Source organism: Hylobates moloch, unplaced genomic scaffold, assembly GCF_009828535.3.
Source record: "Hylobates moloch isolate HMO894 unplaced genomic scaffold, HMol_V3 SCAFFOLD_2, whole genome shotgun sequence".
NCBI classification, from domain to species: Eukaryota; Metazoa; Chordata; class Mammalia; order Primates; family Hylobatidae; genus Hylobates; species Hylobates moloch.
In genome coordinates, this window is record NW_026652277.1 from 150,324,434 (window position 1) to 150,340,596 (window position 16,163).

At 38.1% G+C, this 16,163-nt stretch overlaps 1 protein-coding gene across 1 annotated transcript; it reads right to left on the reverse strand.

The window, feature by feature from the left end:
* Window positions 1-1,740: 1,740 nt before the first annotated feature.
* On the reverse strand, window positions 1,741-13,483 carry VNN3 (vascular non-inflammatory molecule 3). Its single transcript, XM_032159179.2, has 7 exons — window positions 13,271-13,483; window positions 13,043-13,173; window positions 7,540-7,732; window positions 5,526-5,817; window positions 3,404-3,777; window positions 2,546-2,719; window positions 1,741-1,869 (listed from the first exon to the last, which is right to left on the reverse strand). The coding sequence occupies exons 1-7, from the start codon at window positions 13,481-13,483 to the stop codon at window positions 1,741-1,743; spliced, it is 1,506 nt and encodes a 501-aa protein (XP_032015070.1).
* Window positions 13,484-16,163: the final 2,680 nt, after the last annotated feature.

Genomic DNA, 16,163 nt, shown 5'->3' on the forward strand with positions numbered 1-16,163 from the left:
CTCACCTCCAGCCACAGGGCAGTTTTCTCCTATCTCAGAATAGAACAAATGTACAATTGGGTTTTATAGTGAGACATTCCATTCCCAGGGGCATGCAGGAGACAGAGGCCTTCCTCTTATCTCAACTGCAAGAGGCCTTCCTCTTTTACTAATCCTCCTCAGCACAGACCCTTCACGGGTGTCGGGCTGGGGGACGGTTAGGTGTTTCCCATCCCAAGAGGCCATATCTCAGGCTATCTCCGTGGGGAGAAACCTTGGACAATACCCGGCTTTCCTGGGCAGAGGTCCCTGCAGCTTTCCGCAGTGCATTGTGCCCCTGGTTAATCGAGAATGGAGAATGGCGATGACTTTTACCCAGCATACTGCCTGTAAACATATGTTAACAAGGCACACCCCACACAGCCCTAGATCCCTTAAACCTTGATTCCATACAACACATGTTTCTATGAGCACAAGGTTGGGGCTAAAGTTACAGATTAACAGCATCTTGAGGCAAAACAATTGTTCAGGATACAGTTCAAAATGGAGTTTCTTATGTCTTCCTTTTCTACATAGACACAGTAACAGTCTGATCTCTCTTTTCCCTACACAGGGAGGCGGAGGTTGCAGTGAGCGGAGGTCGTGCCACTGCATGCACTCCAGCCTGGGGGCCAGAGTGAGACTCCGTCTCAAAAAAAAAAAAAAAAAAATCCATTTTAAGTATCCAATTTCCATACAAATAGAACACAAGAGTCAAATTAGTCATGACTAAAGGGACAATACTAGCTAAAAAGTTGTTCATAGTTACTTTAAAAGATGTCCTTATTGTTTAACTTCCTGTATCTTAATTGGCTGGAATCAAATACCCTCTGCATATTCAAAGTTCATCCTATGTATTTACAAATGAAGTGCATTAGTCAGGGTTCTCCAGAGAAACAGAACCAACAGGAGAGAGAGAGAGAAAGGGATTTATGATAAGGTATTGGCTCAGACAGTTATGAAGGCTGAGAAATCCCACAGTCTGGTCTGCCATTTGCGAGCTGGAGATGCGGAAAGCCAGGGGTGTCATTCGAAGGCCTGAGAGCTGGAGAGTTGATGGTGTCAATTCCAGTCCAGACCTGAAGGCCTGAGAACCAGGAGCACATACATGTAGGCAGGAGAAGATCTCTATCCAGCTCAAGTAGTCTGGCAGAAAATGAATTCAAACCTCCTCCTTCTTGTTTTTCTCTGCAGACCCTCAAGGGACTGGACGATGCCCATCCACACTGGGGAGGACCGTCTGCTTTACTCAGTCCACCAATTCAAATGCTATGCTCTTCCTTGAAACACCCCCACAGACACACCCAGAAACAATGGTTAACCAGCTATCTGGGCATATTATGACCCAGTCAAATCAACACATAAAATTAACCATCATATGATGGAAACAACACTTGCATACATTAGTGCAGTTACTGCAAAAGGATTTTTCTAGGACCTCCTCCTATTTAAATATATGTTCCACTATACATATACATACTCACATATACTTAAACTCACATACATGGAGGATGAATGCAGCTCCCATAAGTGAACCTGTGCTATACCAAACATGTAAAATGTGAAATTTGCACACACACTTGTTGCTTTTCAAATCTGCTTAAGTTTATTGTATTTGTTTCCATAAGTTTATGACATCTCTTCTGAACAGACACTAACGGATCTCTTTTTTTTCTTCCTCTCTTAGCCAGGCTAATCCTAAAACGGCCTTGCTAAAGGAGATCACTGGAATTTCCCAGATCCCTGCCCTAAGCGTGGAGGGTCCTTCTCAAACACTCTTCCATACAGGGCCATAACTAAGACAGGCAAAGGGGCTCCACTTCGGCTCCTCAAGCATCCATCTCTTGAAATCTGGTCAAAGAAAGCAAAGGATTAACTTCAGTGCAGAGTTTAGGTTACAACCTAGAGCCCTTCTCTGGCAAGATCACTCCCTCCTAAAGCAGTGTAGAATGGTAAAAATCACACAGGATTTGCTGTTGGAAGACCCAGGTTCATGTTTCAAGTCTGAAAGTAGAGGGACTTTGCGTGAAAGTGCAGCAAACAAATTTGTTGCCCAGGTGGTCAAATAAGAATATGTATAAAAATATGTTCTTCAAACTCATGAAACACTATACAAAATATTAGTTATTACTATAATTATAACTTCTCAAAATAGCATACCCAGAAAATAAGTTGTAGATGCATTATTTAGTGTATTTAATTTGCACCTTCTACATCATGCAAATGACATTATTGCCATTATCAGCAGTCAATATTTTTATTTTAGCTTCTCTGTGAATTTACTGTTGCCTTGAATGTCAACATCACATTTATGTTAAAAAAATAAACCCTAAATTCTCCATCACAGCCTAATGGCAATCTAAAACCACAACCTGTATTCCATATCATAGTTTCCACGTCTTTAAAGTGTTTCTTGTAGAATGTGAACCACGATATTGCTATACTCTCATTATTTCAAAGATTTTCATTATGCTGCTCTACCCATCTGCTCTGCTCAAAGGAATTTATCATCCTGCACACCTCCTACCTCATAATGTCTTTCAGCGGCAAGCTGACTCCCACTTAGAATGATCTGTGGGAAAACATAACGTGTTCCGAATGTGCCACTGAGGGAGAAGTCTTCAAACTTGGTAAAAGCTGATCCCACAGGTTCTCCACATGTTTCCAGGTCAGTGGTTTGACACTTCAGTAATGTGCATATCTAAGGAAGAAAAGAAAAGAGGAGTCGGAAAACTTACAAATATTTTCTCAGCTAAATAATGCAATTTCAAACTATAAAGGAATATTTAAATTGCCTCATAAGAAGTATTTTTCAAACTGCAGGTAACAACTTATTAGTGAATCCTAAAATCAGTTTAGTGGGTCAGGATTAGCACTTTTTAAACTGAAGTCAAATAGAATAGACTAGGATTTTAAAAATCAGAGTGCATTACACATAATAATAGCTATTTCTAATTCTATTTTAAATTATTTCATAAACTATTTCTATTAAATATCTTTTTTTAATTCAGTCACACATCCACTTGGCTACACTGGGTTATGAGGTAAAATATCCTTCTTTCTCTGGATTTAGTTGAAGACAATTTGAAAAACACTGCTCTAAAGTAACCTGATGGGAAAAGAGAATACACAGAAATTGCAGTTTTTGAAACCTGAACCTGGCCTGCTGAGAACTAATCAATTTGCTTTATATTTTTGCCTTGCAATTAAAAGAACTAATTCTGTTCTGAACAAATAATGTGTTCTGGGGACAAAATTCAGTGATAAATATAACATTACTAATTATAAAATTAGCTAAATCCAGCCCAATTTTCAAAGAAAGGCAATGACAACCTAGAAGAAAAAGTAATAATAAGGCCACTCTAACATATTTAAGCATTTCTACCTGTAAGTAATATTGGCCTTCTACTGTGTGCAGTCCATCAAAAGCACTTAGGGCATAGACCTCATCTGTTCGCTTCTCAGACATCTTGTAAGTTAAATGACAACACAGATCTTTCTGGCAAACTGTGTAATTTCCTGTATTTCTCTCAAGTTCAGTGAAGGTAAACTCATCAAAATAAATCATCCCCGGAAAATCTGACTGTTCAGAGGAAAATGGCTTGACACTGCTGGCATACGCATGCCAGTCAACAGCTGCAGGGTAGGTGGGCTCACGGCGGGGCCGAGACTTCAGTTCTGATAGCAACAGCTGACCACTCTCTGTTTCCATGTCATAGTGATACACCTTGACTGCTTCTGGGGCGTAGATTCCACTCCCTACAAGCAACATAAAGAAAAACAAACATTGGTTTCAGATTTGTTATGGTGACCAACTAATAGAATATTCCTATGTGAAATTAAATACAAAGTTATTAAAGCACGTTTTCAAGATAGTTAAGGAGATAGCTGTTACATTGGCCTAAGTTCCAATTTGACTCTGTGTCCTCCATAAGGTACTACTGGCACTGAAATTATCATTTGACATGGAGGGCATAGTTTTAAGCTAACTTAGCAACAAACTAGAAAACTCCCCCAACGTGAAGAATAATTTTAGCTCTCCACTGATGATTTAGTTTATTTGTGTTTGGGATTTGTTATTCAACAAACAACAAAGCAGTTAAAGAGGAAGCCTGTATTACTTTGAACATGAATATGATAAAGGAGAAACTCTAAAAACCTGATTAAGTCAAAAGAGATTTTTATCGCTTCAACAAGTTTTTTTTAATGCTTGAAATATTTTTATTTATTTGTATTTTTTTCTTCCAACTTTTATTTTAGGTATAGAAGGGGAACGTGTGAAGGTTTGTTACATGGGTAAATTGCATGTTGCTGGGGTTTGGTGTGCAAATGATTTTGTCACCCAGGTAGTGAGCATAGTATCCAATAGGTAGTTTTTCAATCATCACCCTCCTCCCACCGTCCACCCTCAAGTAAGCCCCGGTGTCTATTGTTCCCTTCTTTGTGTTCATGTGTACTCCATGTTTAACTTCAACTCGTGAGAACATGCAGTATTTGATTTTCTGTTCCTGTGTTAATTCACTGAGGATAATGACCTCCAGTTGCATCCATCTTGTTGCAAAGGACATTATTTCATTCTTTGTTATGGCCATGTAGTATTCCATGGTGTATATGTATCAGATTTTCTTTATCCACTTCACCGTTGATGAGCACCTGGGTTGATTCCATGTTATTGCTATTGCAAAAAGTGCTGCAATTAACATAGAAGCGCATGTGTCTTTATGGTAGAATGATTTATATTCCTTCAGGTGTATACCTATTAATGGGATTGCTGAGTCGAATGGCAGTTCTGTTTTAAGTTCTCTGAGAAATCGCCAAACTGCTTTCTACTGTGGCTGAACTAATTTGCATTTTCACCAGCAGTGTATAAACGTTCCCTTTTTCTTCACAACCTTGCCAGCATCTGTTTTTTTATTTTTTAATCATAGCCATTCTGACTGGAGTGAGGTGGTATCTCATTGTATTTTGATTTGCATTTCTCTAATGATTAGTGATGTTGAGCATTTTTACATGCTTATTGGCCACATGTATGTCTTCTTTTGAGAAGTGTCTGTTCATGTCCTTTGTCCATTTTTTAATGGGATAGTTTGTTTTTTGTTTGTTGATTTGTTTAAGTTCCTTATGGATTCTAGATATTAGATCTTTATGAAATGCATAGTTTGCAAACATTTTTTTCTGCTCTGTAGGTTATCTCTTTACTCTAAACAACCAGACTTATTTTGATATTACTAATGCACATTGGCTAGGAAGTTTCTTAGAACTGGCTTTGATTTTTTTATGTGACTTCCTCCAGCTCCAATTTCCTTTCAAGTAAAATTGAGATAATAATGTTTGCCTCCTTTATTCACAAGGACAATGAATGTTCCTTAAGTAGGAACAAATGCTATTATTAATTTTGTGATGTTAAAATTGGTAATAAAGTTATTAAACAAAAGTTTGTGGCTTGAAAATCTATGAAGCCTTCCTAAGACTGTCACTCCCACTTGGTGCAGGCCCGTGTGAGTTACCTGTCATGTGCATGCTGGTGTTGTGGGTATTTGCAGCAAGTAGATTGACTCCCATGGCCTTGGCCCATGCTGAATGGAAGGGAACAGCCGAGAGGAGGGGCAGCGTGTTGTACCATGCTGTGGGGTAGAGAATGCTGTCAACTTGAAACTTATCCACCACCACCACAGCTGGGTCATGAGAAAAAATGTCAAAGCAAGTAAAAATGCCAAACTTCCCAAAGGGAGTGTCAAAAGTCACAAGTTCTGAATCCTTGGGGAAATCAAACTGAATTTCAGGTGCAAAAAGATTGTACTGTTAATAAAAAGCAAAGAAGAAGAAAATTAATAAGAAAACTGCCAAATAGACGTGACCAATTAAGTCTTTCCCCGTTAAATCTTTCCTCTCATGTATGTTGACATGCAGGTTTAAAACTGTTACACATAGGCCATGTGTGGTGGCTTACGCCTGTAATCCCAGCACTTTAGGAGGCTGAGGCGGGTGGATCACTTGAGGTCAGGAGTTCGAGACCAGCCTGGCCAATGTGGTGAAACCCTGTCTCTACTATAAATATCAAAAAAAATTAGCCAGGCATGATAGCATGTGCCTGTAATCCCAGATATTCGCAGGCTGAGGCAGGAGGAGCCCCTGAACCCAGGAGGCCGAGTTGCAGTGAGCCGAGATCACACCACTGCACTCCAGCCTGGGCAACAGAGTGAGATTCCATTTCCAAAATCAACAACAACAAAATAAAACTGTTATACATACATTTGTAAAAATCATCCCCACTATACCATAATCTATAAATTTTCTTACTGTGACATTAATAAAAAAACTTTATTTTTTTACAACCAATGAATGAAACCACATGTACAAATGATATTTAAAATGTGAAAATTTATATCTTAAAATCACAGGTTGAAATCTTGAATCCTACACTTCTCAGATTGTTTTCCACTGTATTCTTTAAATTTCAACAGCACTACCATGTTAATAAAATAAACTTTGTCCTGTGTCCCAATGATACTGCCAGGTTTATGGAAGTGAAGTCCGTTGAAAATTAATTTAGATAATGCAGTTGCTACATATTATTAATTAGTAAGCCATTAGTAATTTTATTTTACTTTTCAGCCTGATTCTTTTTCCAAAACTCCACTTAACCTGGGCTCAAGAGTACAGCATATGTTTTGCTCAGGTTTTTGTTTGGCCTGTTGTGTGCATGTGTGTGCTCTGGAGAGAGCTACTTCCCACCTCTGTGGTCCATGGAGGCCTCTTGCTCCTCCATTCTCCTCCCATGTGGCAGCCTATCCTTCATCCTTTGGTGATTAGCTCAGGAAAGGCACATCACCTATTGAATTAAGGAGTGATAAGGCCTTTGCAGGGTTCTAGGAGGGAGAAATGCACCCTTCCTGTAGATTTTGTTGATAAAGATGTGAATTTCGTGTTGCTCCAGCAATGTGGCTTCTAAAAGGAGAGTTCCCCTGAGAAAGAAGCTGTAACAAAGGACTAGGAGAGCTAGAGGGGTGGATGATAACTTTGGAGCCTCTGAGTGTCAGACTGCACTGAAATGAGACCTATCCTTTCTATGATACACATTTTTACATGTGCATAAGCAAGAAAATTTCCATCTTTTTAAAGCCATTTTCAGTTGAGGTTTTGTTTTCATTGCAATCAAAAAAGTCCTAATGGAATATATGGTAGCTTAGTATGAAATGCTAACAAATTGGGCTAAAAAATGAACCTGATATTAAATCATGAATGAAACAGAATGTTTACTTCTTTTTCAGAGAACATTAAAAGCTTTGTGTGGCTATTGTCACATCCATTTAAATATTCTACCATATTCTGTTTTATGATAAATGCAAACCCAGAACGCTTATATGGAACTGAATTAAATCTCCTTTTCAACTATGATGTAATAATTATAAGATACATCTATAACAGTTCTCTCCCCAACATTCAACAAACAAACACAAATACATACCACAAGCACACAGAAGAAGTAACAAGTTGAGCTAAGGCACAAGTGATTCTCACCTTATTGTAGCGTGCCACCAGTTTTCCCTGAGAATCAAACACCACATCAGTGTTGTATTGGTAACGGCCATCAGGGGGACACTGAGAGTCACTGGCATTGCATGGCTTCTTGTCCCCAATATTAGCCACGACATAGATAGAGTTGTCCTTGGCCAGGCAGCTGAGTCTTTGTTGCACTGGTGTGTTGCCGAATCTAATTCAATAGACATTTCCTCAAACTTACTATATTTTAGTGATTTCTGAAATACCAAAGTGATACTTTGTTTGCCCATTACCCATAACACAACAGCTCTAGGTCAAGAATCAACAGAAAATATTTTAAAACTCTCATGTGATGTAGTGTTTATCTTCCTGAAAGCTAACCTAATTTACTACGCCAAACTCCAGATTACAGTACAAGACTGAAGGAAAGAAAAGACGGAAGAGGAAGAGGAGGATGAAAAGAAGCAGCACGTTCTCTTATGAAGTGCTCGCAGGAAGATAAATGAAGCTCTTGAAATTTAGCAGACTCTGCTAATGGAGAGGACCTTTTCTATAATCCAAGCCATCAGTTGTACAAGTTTGCTAATAGGAGATGCGGTTGGAAACAGAAACGCCAGGTGACAGTAAATAGTTTGTACCCTCCAGATTGTCTCTATAAAAAACAAATATAGCAGTAAGTAATGGAAATGTTAAAAATTAAAATAAAAAATAAAAAGCACTTTACTGTGCTGGCTCAGTTTCCTCATCTGTCAAATGTAATATAATAGCTTCCTTTCTGCCTTAGTGGATCCACATGAGAAATCCTGAGATAAGTACAGACATGAAATTGTTTTACCAAGTCCATCCACATTAAAGATATTTATCCTTGATATAAGAAGAGAATGTGGCATGGTGATAGCTGGCTTCAAATATTTGAAAGGCTTAATTTATAGGAGATGGGTCATATGTGTGAACATAGCATAGAATGCAGGAAAAAGATGAAAGGAAGTTAAAGTGAGGCAGATTTCAGCAGAAAATAAGACAAAAAATGTTTAGCAACCAGCTCACTCTGTCAAATAAGTGGATTTGCTAGTCACTAAAAATTTTATTATAATATGGTGCATCTAGGCCCTTAGAGTCCATTCCACTAGCACTGCTTAAAGGACATAGCTGTTTTAATTCCAGCCAATCTAATGGCCAATCATGAGATCATAAGCCTTCCTTTTTTCACATATTTGTAATGCAAATAGTAATGCCAACTACATAAATTGAATGTAATAATGTGTATCTTATACCAGGTACAGTTCTTGGGACCAAGTAAGTGCTCAGTAAATGAAAATTGCTATTATGGATTGTGTGATTAGAGGCCATTCCATGTCTCTCTATGAACTCACAGCCCCTCTGCAATTGAGGTTAAACTAACCTTTGAATAAAAAGGACAGATTAATGGCCTACTGGTTTAGACCTTTTCTTTTTATTTTCTTCTTTAAAAAACAGAGAAATACTATTAATATTCATATTCATTAAGACCTTTAATAAGTTTATCATGTCCTTTGTTTAATTTTTCTTTTCTTGACTAAATAATTTGAGTTATTTAATATTTCCTAATAGTTACTCATGAAAAAGCCCATGGAACTGTTTGACATGTCAGCATTCTAAATATTTCAACACACAAAGATGACCACATGACTCTCTACTATTCTCTTCAGGGATAAATATCACTAGGGAGAAAACTGACTTTCTTTTCCAATATTATCATTATATTAAATACTGGATTTCTCCTTTTTGTAACACACAACTGAAAGGTTGCGATTTGAATAAGTAGGTGTAAGAGTTCACAATGTTGACATTTCATCAGTCACTTACTATCCCAACTTAAAATAATTTATCAATAGCTAATTATCAAATTTATGGATATCTTTTCCCTGGAAAAGTCAGTTTCATTAGCCCAGTCAAACACAGTACATTTTAGTGTAAGCCTCATCAACTGCAGCAAATAATGATTCCTTCCTGTTCTGGGAAACGCCTCATAAGCAAGTAGATGTTGAGTCATAGTGACATGGTTTCTGTAAACACAGACCACGCAATGTTTAGAGAATATTTTTCCAAAGGGAAAAATCCCAGAGTGAGGCCTGACTCACATAGCTGAGCCTGAATGTTGTACCATTAAGCGTGACTTTCCACTTAATTTTACATAGGTAAAATTATCAAAGAAGTTTCTCTTTTTGCACAATAGGTGTAGTTCTAAACAGGTGCATGTAAATTTAAAATTAGCAAGTTAAATGACTTCTTAACCCATCAATTTTGCCATTTAAAGAAATAACCTTAAACTATTTTTAAAAGTTAATACAACTAAAATAATCTATTTCACAGATATCATATTTATTATGCATATTTTCTTTAAGAAAGTTATGCCTAAATTACATCTACTAATAATTACTAAAGGCTCTCAAAGGACAAGAACACAAAGAAGTTCAGACTCAGTCCCTTCTGTTAAAAAAAAAAAAAAAGGAATAGTGACAGCTAGCATTGGAGAGTGCATTACAATGTACAAATTCCATGTGTATTACTTCATTACTCTTGTCTACTCTGTAAGAGAATTAAGGGGCTCTATTATCCCTGTTTTACAGGTAAAGAAACAGAAATGTTAAGCATTTAGGTTATATGCTTACATCACTCAGCTAGGTGGTCGTAAAATGTGGTCCCAGAAGTAGGGCTTCCTTTTTCAAGTCCTATACAATTTCCACTGGCCATATTGATTGCATTGTAAATGATAGTGATAGCAAAGCTCTTTGGAAACAGGCTCATTCATCTTCTTACTCTTCCTGTGAAGGAGGCAGGTGTCCATGGATGAACCAACTTACTTGTATTTGGGACACAGGTTCTAGATATTCCAACTTTTTCACTTTGTTCAAACCCAATTGAACACATTTACTATAAAAATTGTGTATATACCTACTATTTGTTTTTTTGAGATGGAGTCTCACTCTGTTGCCCAGTCTGGAGTGCAGTGGCATGATCTCGGCTCACTGCAACCTCTGCCTCCTGGGTTCAAGCAATTCTCCTGCCTCAGCCTCTTGAGTAGCTGGGATTATAGGCATGCACAACCACACCCAGCTAATGTTTGTATTTTTTAGTAGAGATGGGGTTTCACCATGTTGGCCAGGCTCGTCTCGAACTCCTGACCTCAGGTGATTTGCCCACCTCCACCTCCTAAAGTGCTGGGATTACAGGCGTGAGCCACCACACCCAGCCTATACCTACTATTTTTTTTAAGACAAGGTCTTACTGTCACCCAGGCTGGAGTGCAGTGGTGCAATCATAGCTCACTGCAGCCTCAAACTCCTGGGCTCCAGTGATCCTCCTGCTTCAGCCTCTAGAGTAGCTGGGATTATAGGTGTGTGCCACCACACCTGGTTAAATTTTTTATTTGCAGAAATAGGGTCTGGCTTTGCTGCGCAGGCTGGTCTCAAACTTCTGGCTTCAAGCAGCCCTCCTCCTTTGGCTTCCCACAGTAATGGGATTACAAGTGTGAGCCACCATGCCTGGTCACACCTACTATTCTTGAAAGACAATTGCAACAAATAACCAACTAGTCATCAGTATCTCAAGTCATTTACCAGACAGGAGATATGCCAGATGATATACATTATGAAACATAAGCAGTATCTGCAGATTCAACACTATTTATTTTCTTCTTCTTTTTTTTTTTTGAGACAGAGTCTCGCTCCATCTTTCAAGCAATTCTCCTGCCTCAGCCTCCCGAGTAACTGGGATTACAGGCACACACCACTATGCCCAGCTAATTTTTGTATTTTAATAGAGATGGGGTTTTACCACGTCGACCAGGCTGGTCTCAAACTCCTGATCTCAAGTAATCCGCCTGCCTTGGCCTCCCAAACTGCTGGGATTATAGGCATGACCCACAGCACCTGGCCTCAACACTATTTCTAACTACCAATGTCATTTTTTCACAGATTTAGAAACAAATTTCTAAAATTCATATGGAACCAAAAAAGAGCCTGAATCGCCAAACCAATCCTAAGCAAAAAGAACAAAGCCTGAGGCATCACATTACCCAAGGCTACAGTAATCAAAACAACATGGTACTGTTAGAAAAACAGACACATAGACCAATAGAACAGAATAGAGAGCCTAGAAACAAAGCCGCACACCTACAGCCATCTGCAGCTCAAACAAAGTTCACAAAAATAAGCATGGGGAAAGGACTCCTTATTCAACAAAAGGTGCTGGAATATCTGGCTAGCCATACGCAGAATATTGAAACTGGATCCCTATCTTTCACCATATACAAAAACTAACTCAAGATGGATTAAAGATTTAAATATATGACATCAAACTATAAGAATCCTAGAAGAAAATCTAAGAAACACCAGTCTGGACATGAACCTTGGAAAATAATTTATGACTAAGTCCTCAAAAGCAATTGCAACAAAAACAAAAATTGACACATAGGACCTAATTTAACTAAAGAGCTCTGTACAGCAAAAGCAACTATCAACAGAGTAAATAGACAACCTACAGAATGGGAGAAAATATTTGCAAACTAGGCATCTAACAAAGGTCTACTATCCAGAATCCATAAGGAACTGAAATCAATAAGCAAAAACAAAACAAATAACCCCATTGAAAAGTGGGCAAAAGACACGAACAGACACTTCTCAAAAGAGGACATACAAGTGGCCAAAAAACATGTGAACAAACACTCAACATCACTTATCATCAGAGAAATGCCAAGTAAAACCACAATGAGATATCATCTCACACCAGTCAGAATGACTATTAACAAAAAGTCAAATAATAAAAGATGCTATGGAGAAAAGAGAATGCTTATACAGTATTGGTGGAAATGTAAATTAGTTCAGCCATTGTGGAAAGCAGTTTGGAGATTTCTCAGAGAACTTAAAACACAGCGACTATTTGACTCCCAATCCCATTACTAGGTATATACCCAAAAGAAAAGAAATCATTCTACCAAAAAGACTCCTGCACTTGTATGTCCATCGCAGCACTTTTCACAACAGCAAAGATATGGAATTAACCTAGGTGCCCACAAGAAGGAACAAAATCAAGTCTTTTGCAGCAACAAAGGACATTATCCTCAGTGAGTTAACACAGGAACAGAAAACCAAATACTGCATGTTCTCACTTAAAAGTGGGAGCTAAGCATTGGGAACTCATGGCCATAAAGATGAGAACAATAGACACTGGGAACTAATAGAGGGGAGAGAGAGAGAGAGGAAGGCAAGGGCTGAAAACCTTCCTATTGGATACTACGCTGGGTGGTGCAATCATTGTACCCCAATCCTCAGCGTCATGCAATTTGCCCATGTAACAAACCTGCACATGTACTCCCTCAATCTAAACTAAAAGTTGAAATTGCAGGGCAAAAAAAGCATCTCCATCCTATGCCACAGACTGACTATATATCAACACAATTACCAGTCAAGTTCAGTGAGTTTACTGTTGGTGTTTTAAAAAATCACAACTTTTTGTTTAGAAATTAATGACATGACATTACCTCCAGGGGTCTCTACATGGAATCCAGTTCACTCTAGGGTCTGGTATATCCTCTAGATAGGGGTAAATGCTCTCCCTGGTGAAGACCCAACCATAGATTCCATCTTCTGGGGTCACAATGATATGTGCACCCTGCTCGAAACAAGTGGGGCAAAAAAAGTTTCTCATTAATTCCAAATACTCTTTTACCAAACTGCAAGTCTCGTTTACAAGTATAAAAGGGTAATACCTGCTTCGCTGCCAGCTTAACTGCTTTCTCCAAAACATCTATGTTCTTGTTCATCAGAAGCAAAGCTTCTTCTTTTGAAACAGGTGTTTCTGTTCTGTTTGGTAGTATCACCGCATGCTCATATACTGCAGCAATAAAAGTGTCCAGTGCACCAACACTCAGGGCAAGGAGGGCAAAAACTGCCACACATTTTGGAAAATGTGATATAATCATAACTAAAATTTAGTGATGTTTGAAAAACAAACTCAGATTCTTAACGTTTTGTTTCACTGGAAAAACTTTACATTAAATCCTTTCCGGCGATCAGCTGTTTATATTTTCTTGCACGTACATTACACAACACAGCATTGAGAAAGGATGTTGTGCAAGAAAACTGACAGCCAGGACGTAATTGGATTGATTCAAGTGTACAGTGCAGTTGTTGACATTGTTCAGAGTCAACTCAACACTAAAAGATTGAGCCAACCAGATGAATTCATCCCAGTCCAAAACACACTGGCAGTTGAAGTCTTTTCTTTTAATAAAAAAAAAATTTTCCTGGTAAGCCAATATTTCTATTAATAGGGCCAATATTGGAAGGTAGTCATCAGAGCAACAATTTGTTGAACACTCTACTTACATATTTGTATGGCCATTTCTATTTGAAAAGCCCTTGTTCTCCATCTGTCTGAGTTCCAGCTCCCCCTAGAGTCCTCCCAAATCCACCCCAGTCCTAAGTGTTATTTCTGAACTCCTATAGCATTTTTTTCTGTGCTGCTGAATGTCTCTCACTCCTTGCTGTTGTCTTGACCTTTAATTTAAAATTATACCAATACTTAATATTATATATGTATGTTTTGTCTTCTTAAAGAGATTAAAAAGAAACTTGCTGTTTTCTTTCAGAACATCCATGTCCAGTAAACATCTAGATAGAGATGATATATCCTGGGATGTGGCCCCTGGAGGGTAAGGGAAGTGTCCTGCTCACTGTTGAACCTCATCACCCCGGGACATGTGTGACAGATGGTGAAAGCTCAATATATGAATGAATGTTGAATGAAGGAATCTACTACCTGATGGGCCAGTCTATTCCACCTTTGAACATTGCCAATTTTAAGAACATTCTTTCTTGTTATTGAGATGCAATTTACTTCACCTGTCTTCTACAGTTTAAACCTGCTTCCATATGAAGACTAATCAATAATTCAAAAAGTTTTAAGTTCTCCTTTAATTCTTTTATTTTTTAAACATATCATCCTTATAAGTCCCTTAAGGGCAGGGTCACATTATAATTCTCTGCTGCTTCTATAGAATTTTATACTGTGCTAAGCTCTGTAAATGTTTTTTGATTAGTTAAATTCACTTCCCTCGCCTAATTTTGGATTGAATCCCCTTGTTTGAATATGAGTTAATTTAAAATGTAGAATTTTTTTTAAGGTTTAAATCTCTGATTCTAGAACCATTAACACTGCTTCTCCCTCTTGAGAGTCTTTCTAAGATCTAGGGAAACTTGTAAGTTATGGAGATTTGTGTCTATTTTGGGTTTGGTTCGGTTCTATAATTCAAAGTCCCTTGGTTTCAATAAACGTTTCCATTATCCAAATATTTCTGCTCCCAGGTACCCCACAGTGTTTCCATATGTCCTTATGCCCTGATACCATTTCAGGGAACAAGGGCATATGAACATAAATTCAGCCCTAAATTCTGAATTTATGTCTGACATAAATTATTTTCATCAGACATCAGACATAAGTTCTTTTCAAAAAAAATTTCTGAGGAGAAGAGGGAAGCTACGTAAGACAGATGGATTGATCTGGGATGAGAAGAAAATAATTTTCATATTTCAAGTTGAAATTCTAACTCTTTTCTTGGTTCACCTGACTTTCTGAATAGAATCAAAAGGAAACATATAGGAATTCCCCTTCATTCTCCCAGTCCCTAGTTCCAGGAAATGTACCAGCTTTTTTTGTGTTGAAATCAATAGAAACTTGAGTTAAATATTTTATTACCCAATGTTGTTGGTAATGTTTTTGCTTCCTAGGTGTATAAGGCATGCAGATATGAGTTATTTGAAACACTGTATTGGTACATAATCCTTATGACAGTCTGGCATTATTGTAGGATTAAGAAGTTTAGAGTCAGAAGTTTTGTATTACAATAAATATAATTCTTCTTTTAAATATGTAAGGGACACATTTTAAAGGAGAGAAGAGGTGCTGGAATAAAATATCTAAGAGTTTATTGGCTTTCCCCAAATCTTTATTTCTAACACTCATTGTAAAATCTCCTCTCCATCCCCCTTAACAAGATCCTGACCCCATGAACAAGAATTCTTTCAGGCTCTCCATCAGCCTCTCTGATCCCACTCCTCCCACCCTAACCCTCAATACTGTAATCCATTAGAGTTCCCTTGACCATTGCTATCATTAATTAAGATACTTCCCATGCATATATTGAATCAGAGCAGACAGTAAGAGCCTTCTTTCTCTTGGTTCCATTTTATGTTTTGTGTTCTTAGCTAAAAGTACTCTTCTTATTATAACATGATCACTGTTGCTCTGATCCTGGAATGATTCTGACCAAATCCTGCCTTTCGAGCTCAAATCCATTGTCTCTCCAGTCTTGTTGCTATTCCCTTCTCTAAACTCTTAATGCACTTATGGCCAGTAGCCACATTGTTGTTCACTGTCTGTCAGTCCCTTACTCTACCCTCTCCCCTGGCCCCAGGTTTTTTTCTACTTCATACCTTCAACTATCTTCTACAAAAGGATAATGACTGTGTCTCTATCTTTAGCTCAAACTTCCGTTCTGAACTTCAGGCCTATTTATCCAACTCAAAAGAGCTCCCTTCCACAATCTCCCACCAAGTATCAACTCACCTGCCAGCCATTTGTACCTATAAATTCTGCCTCCC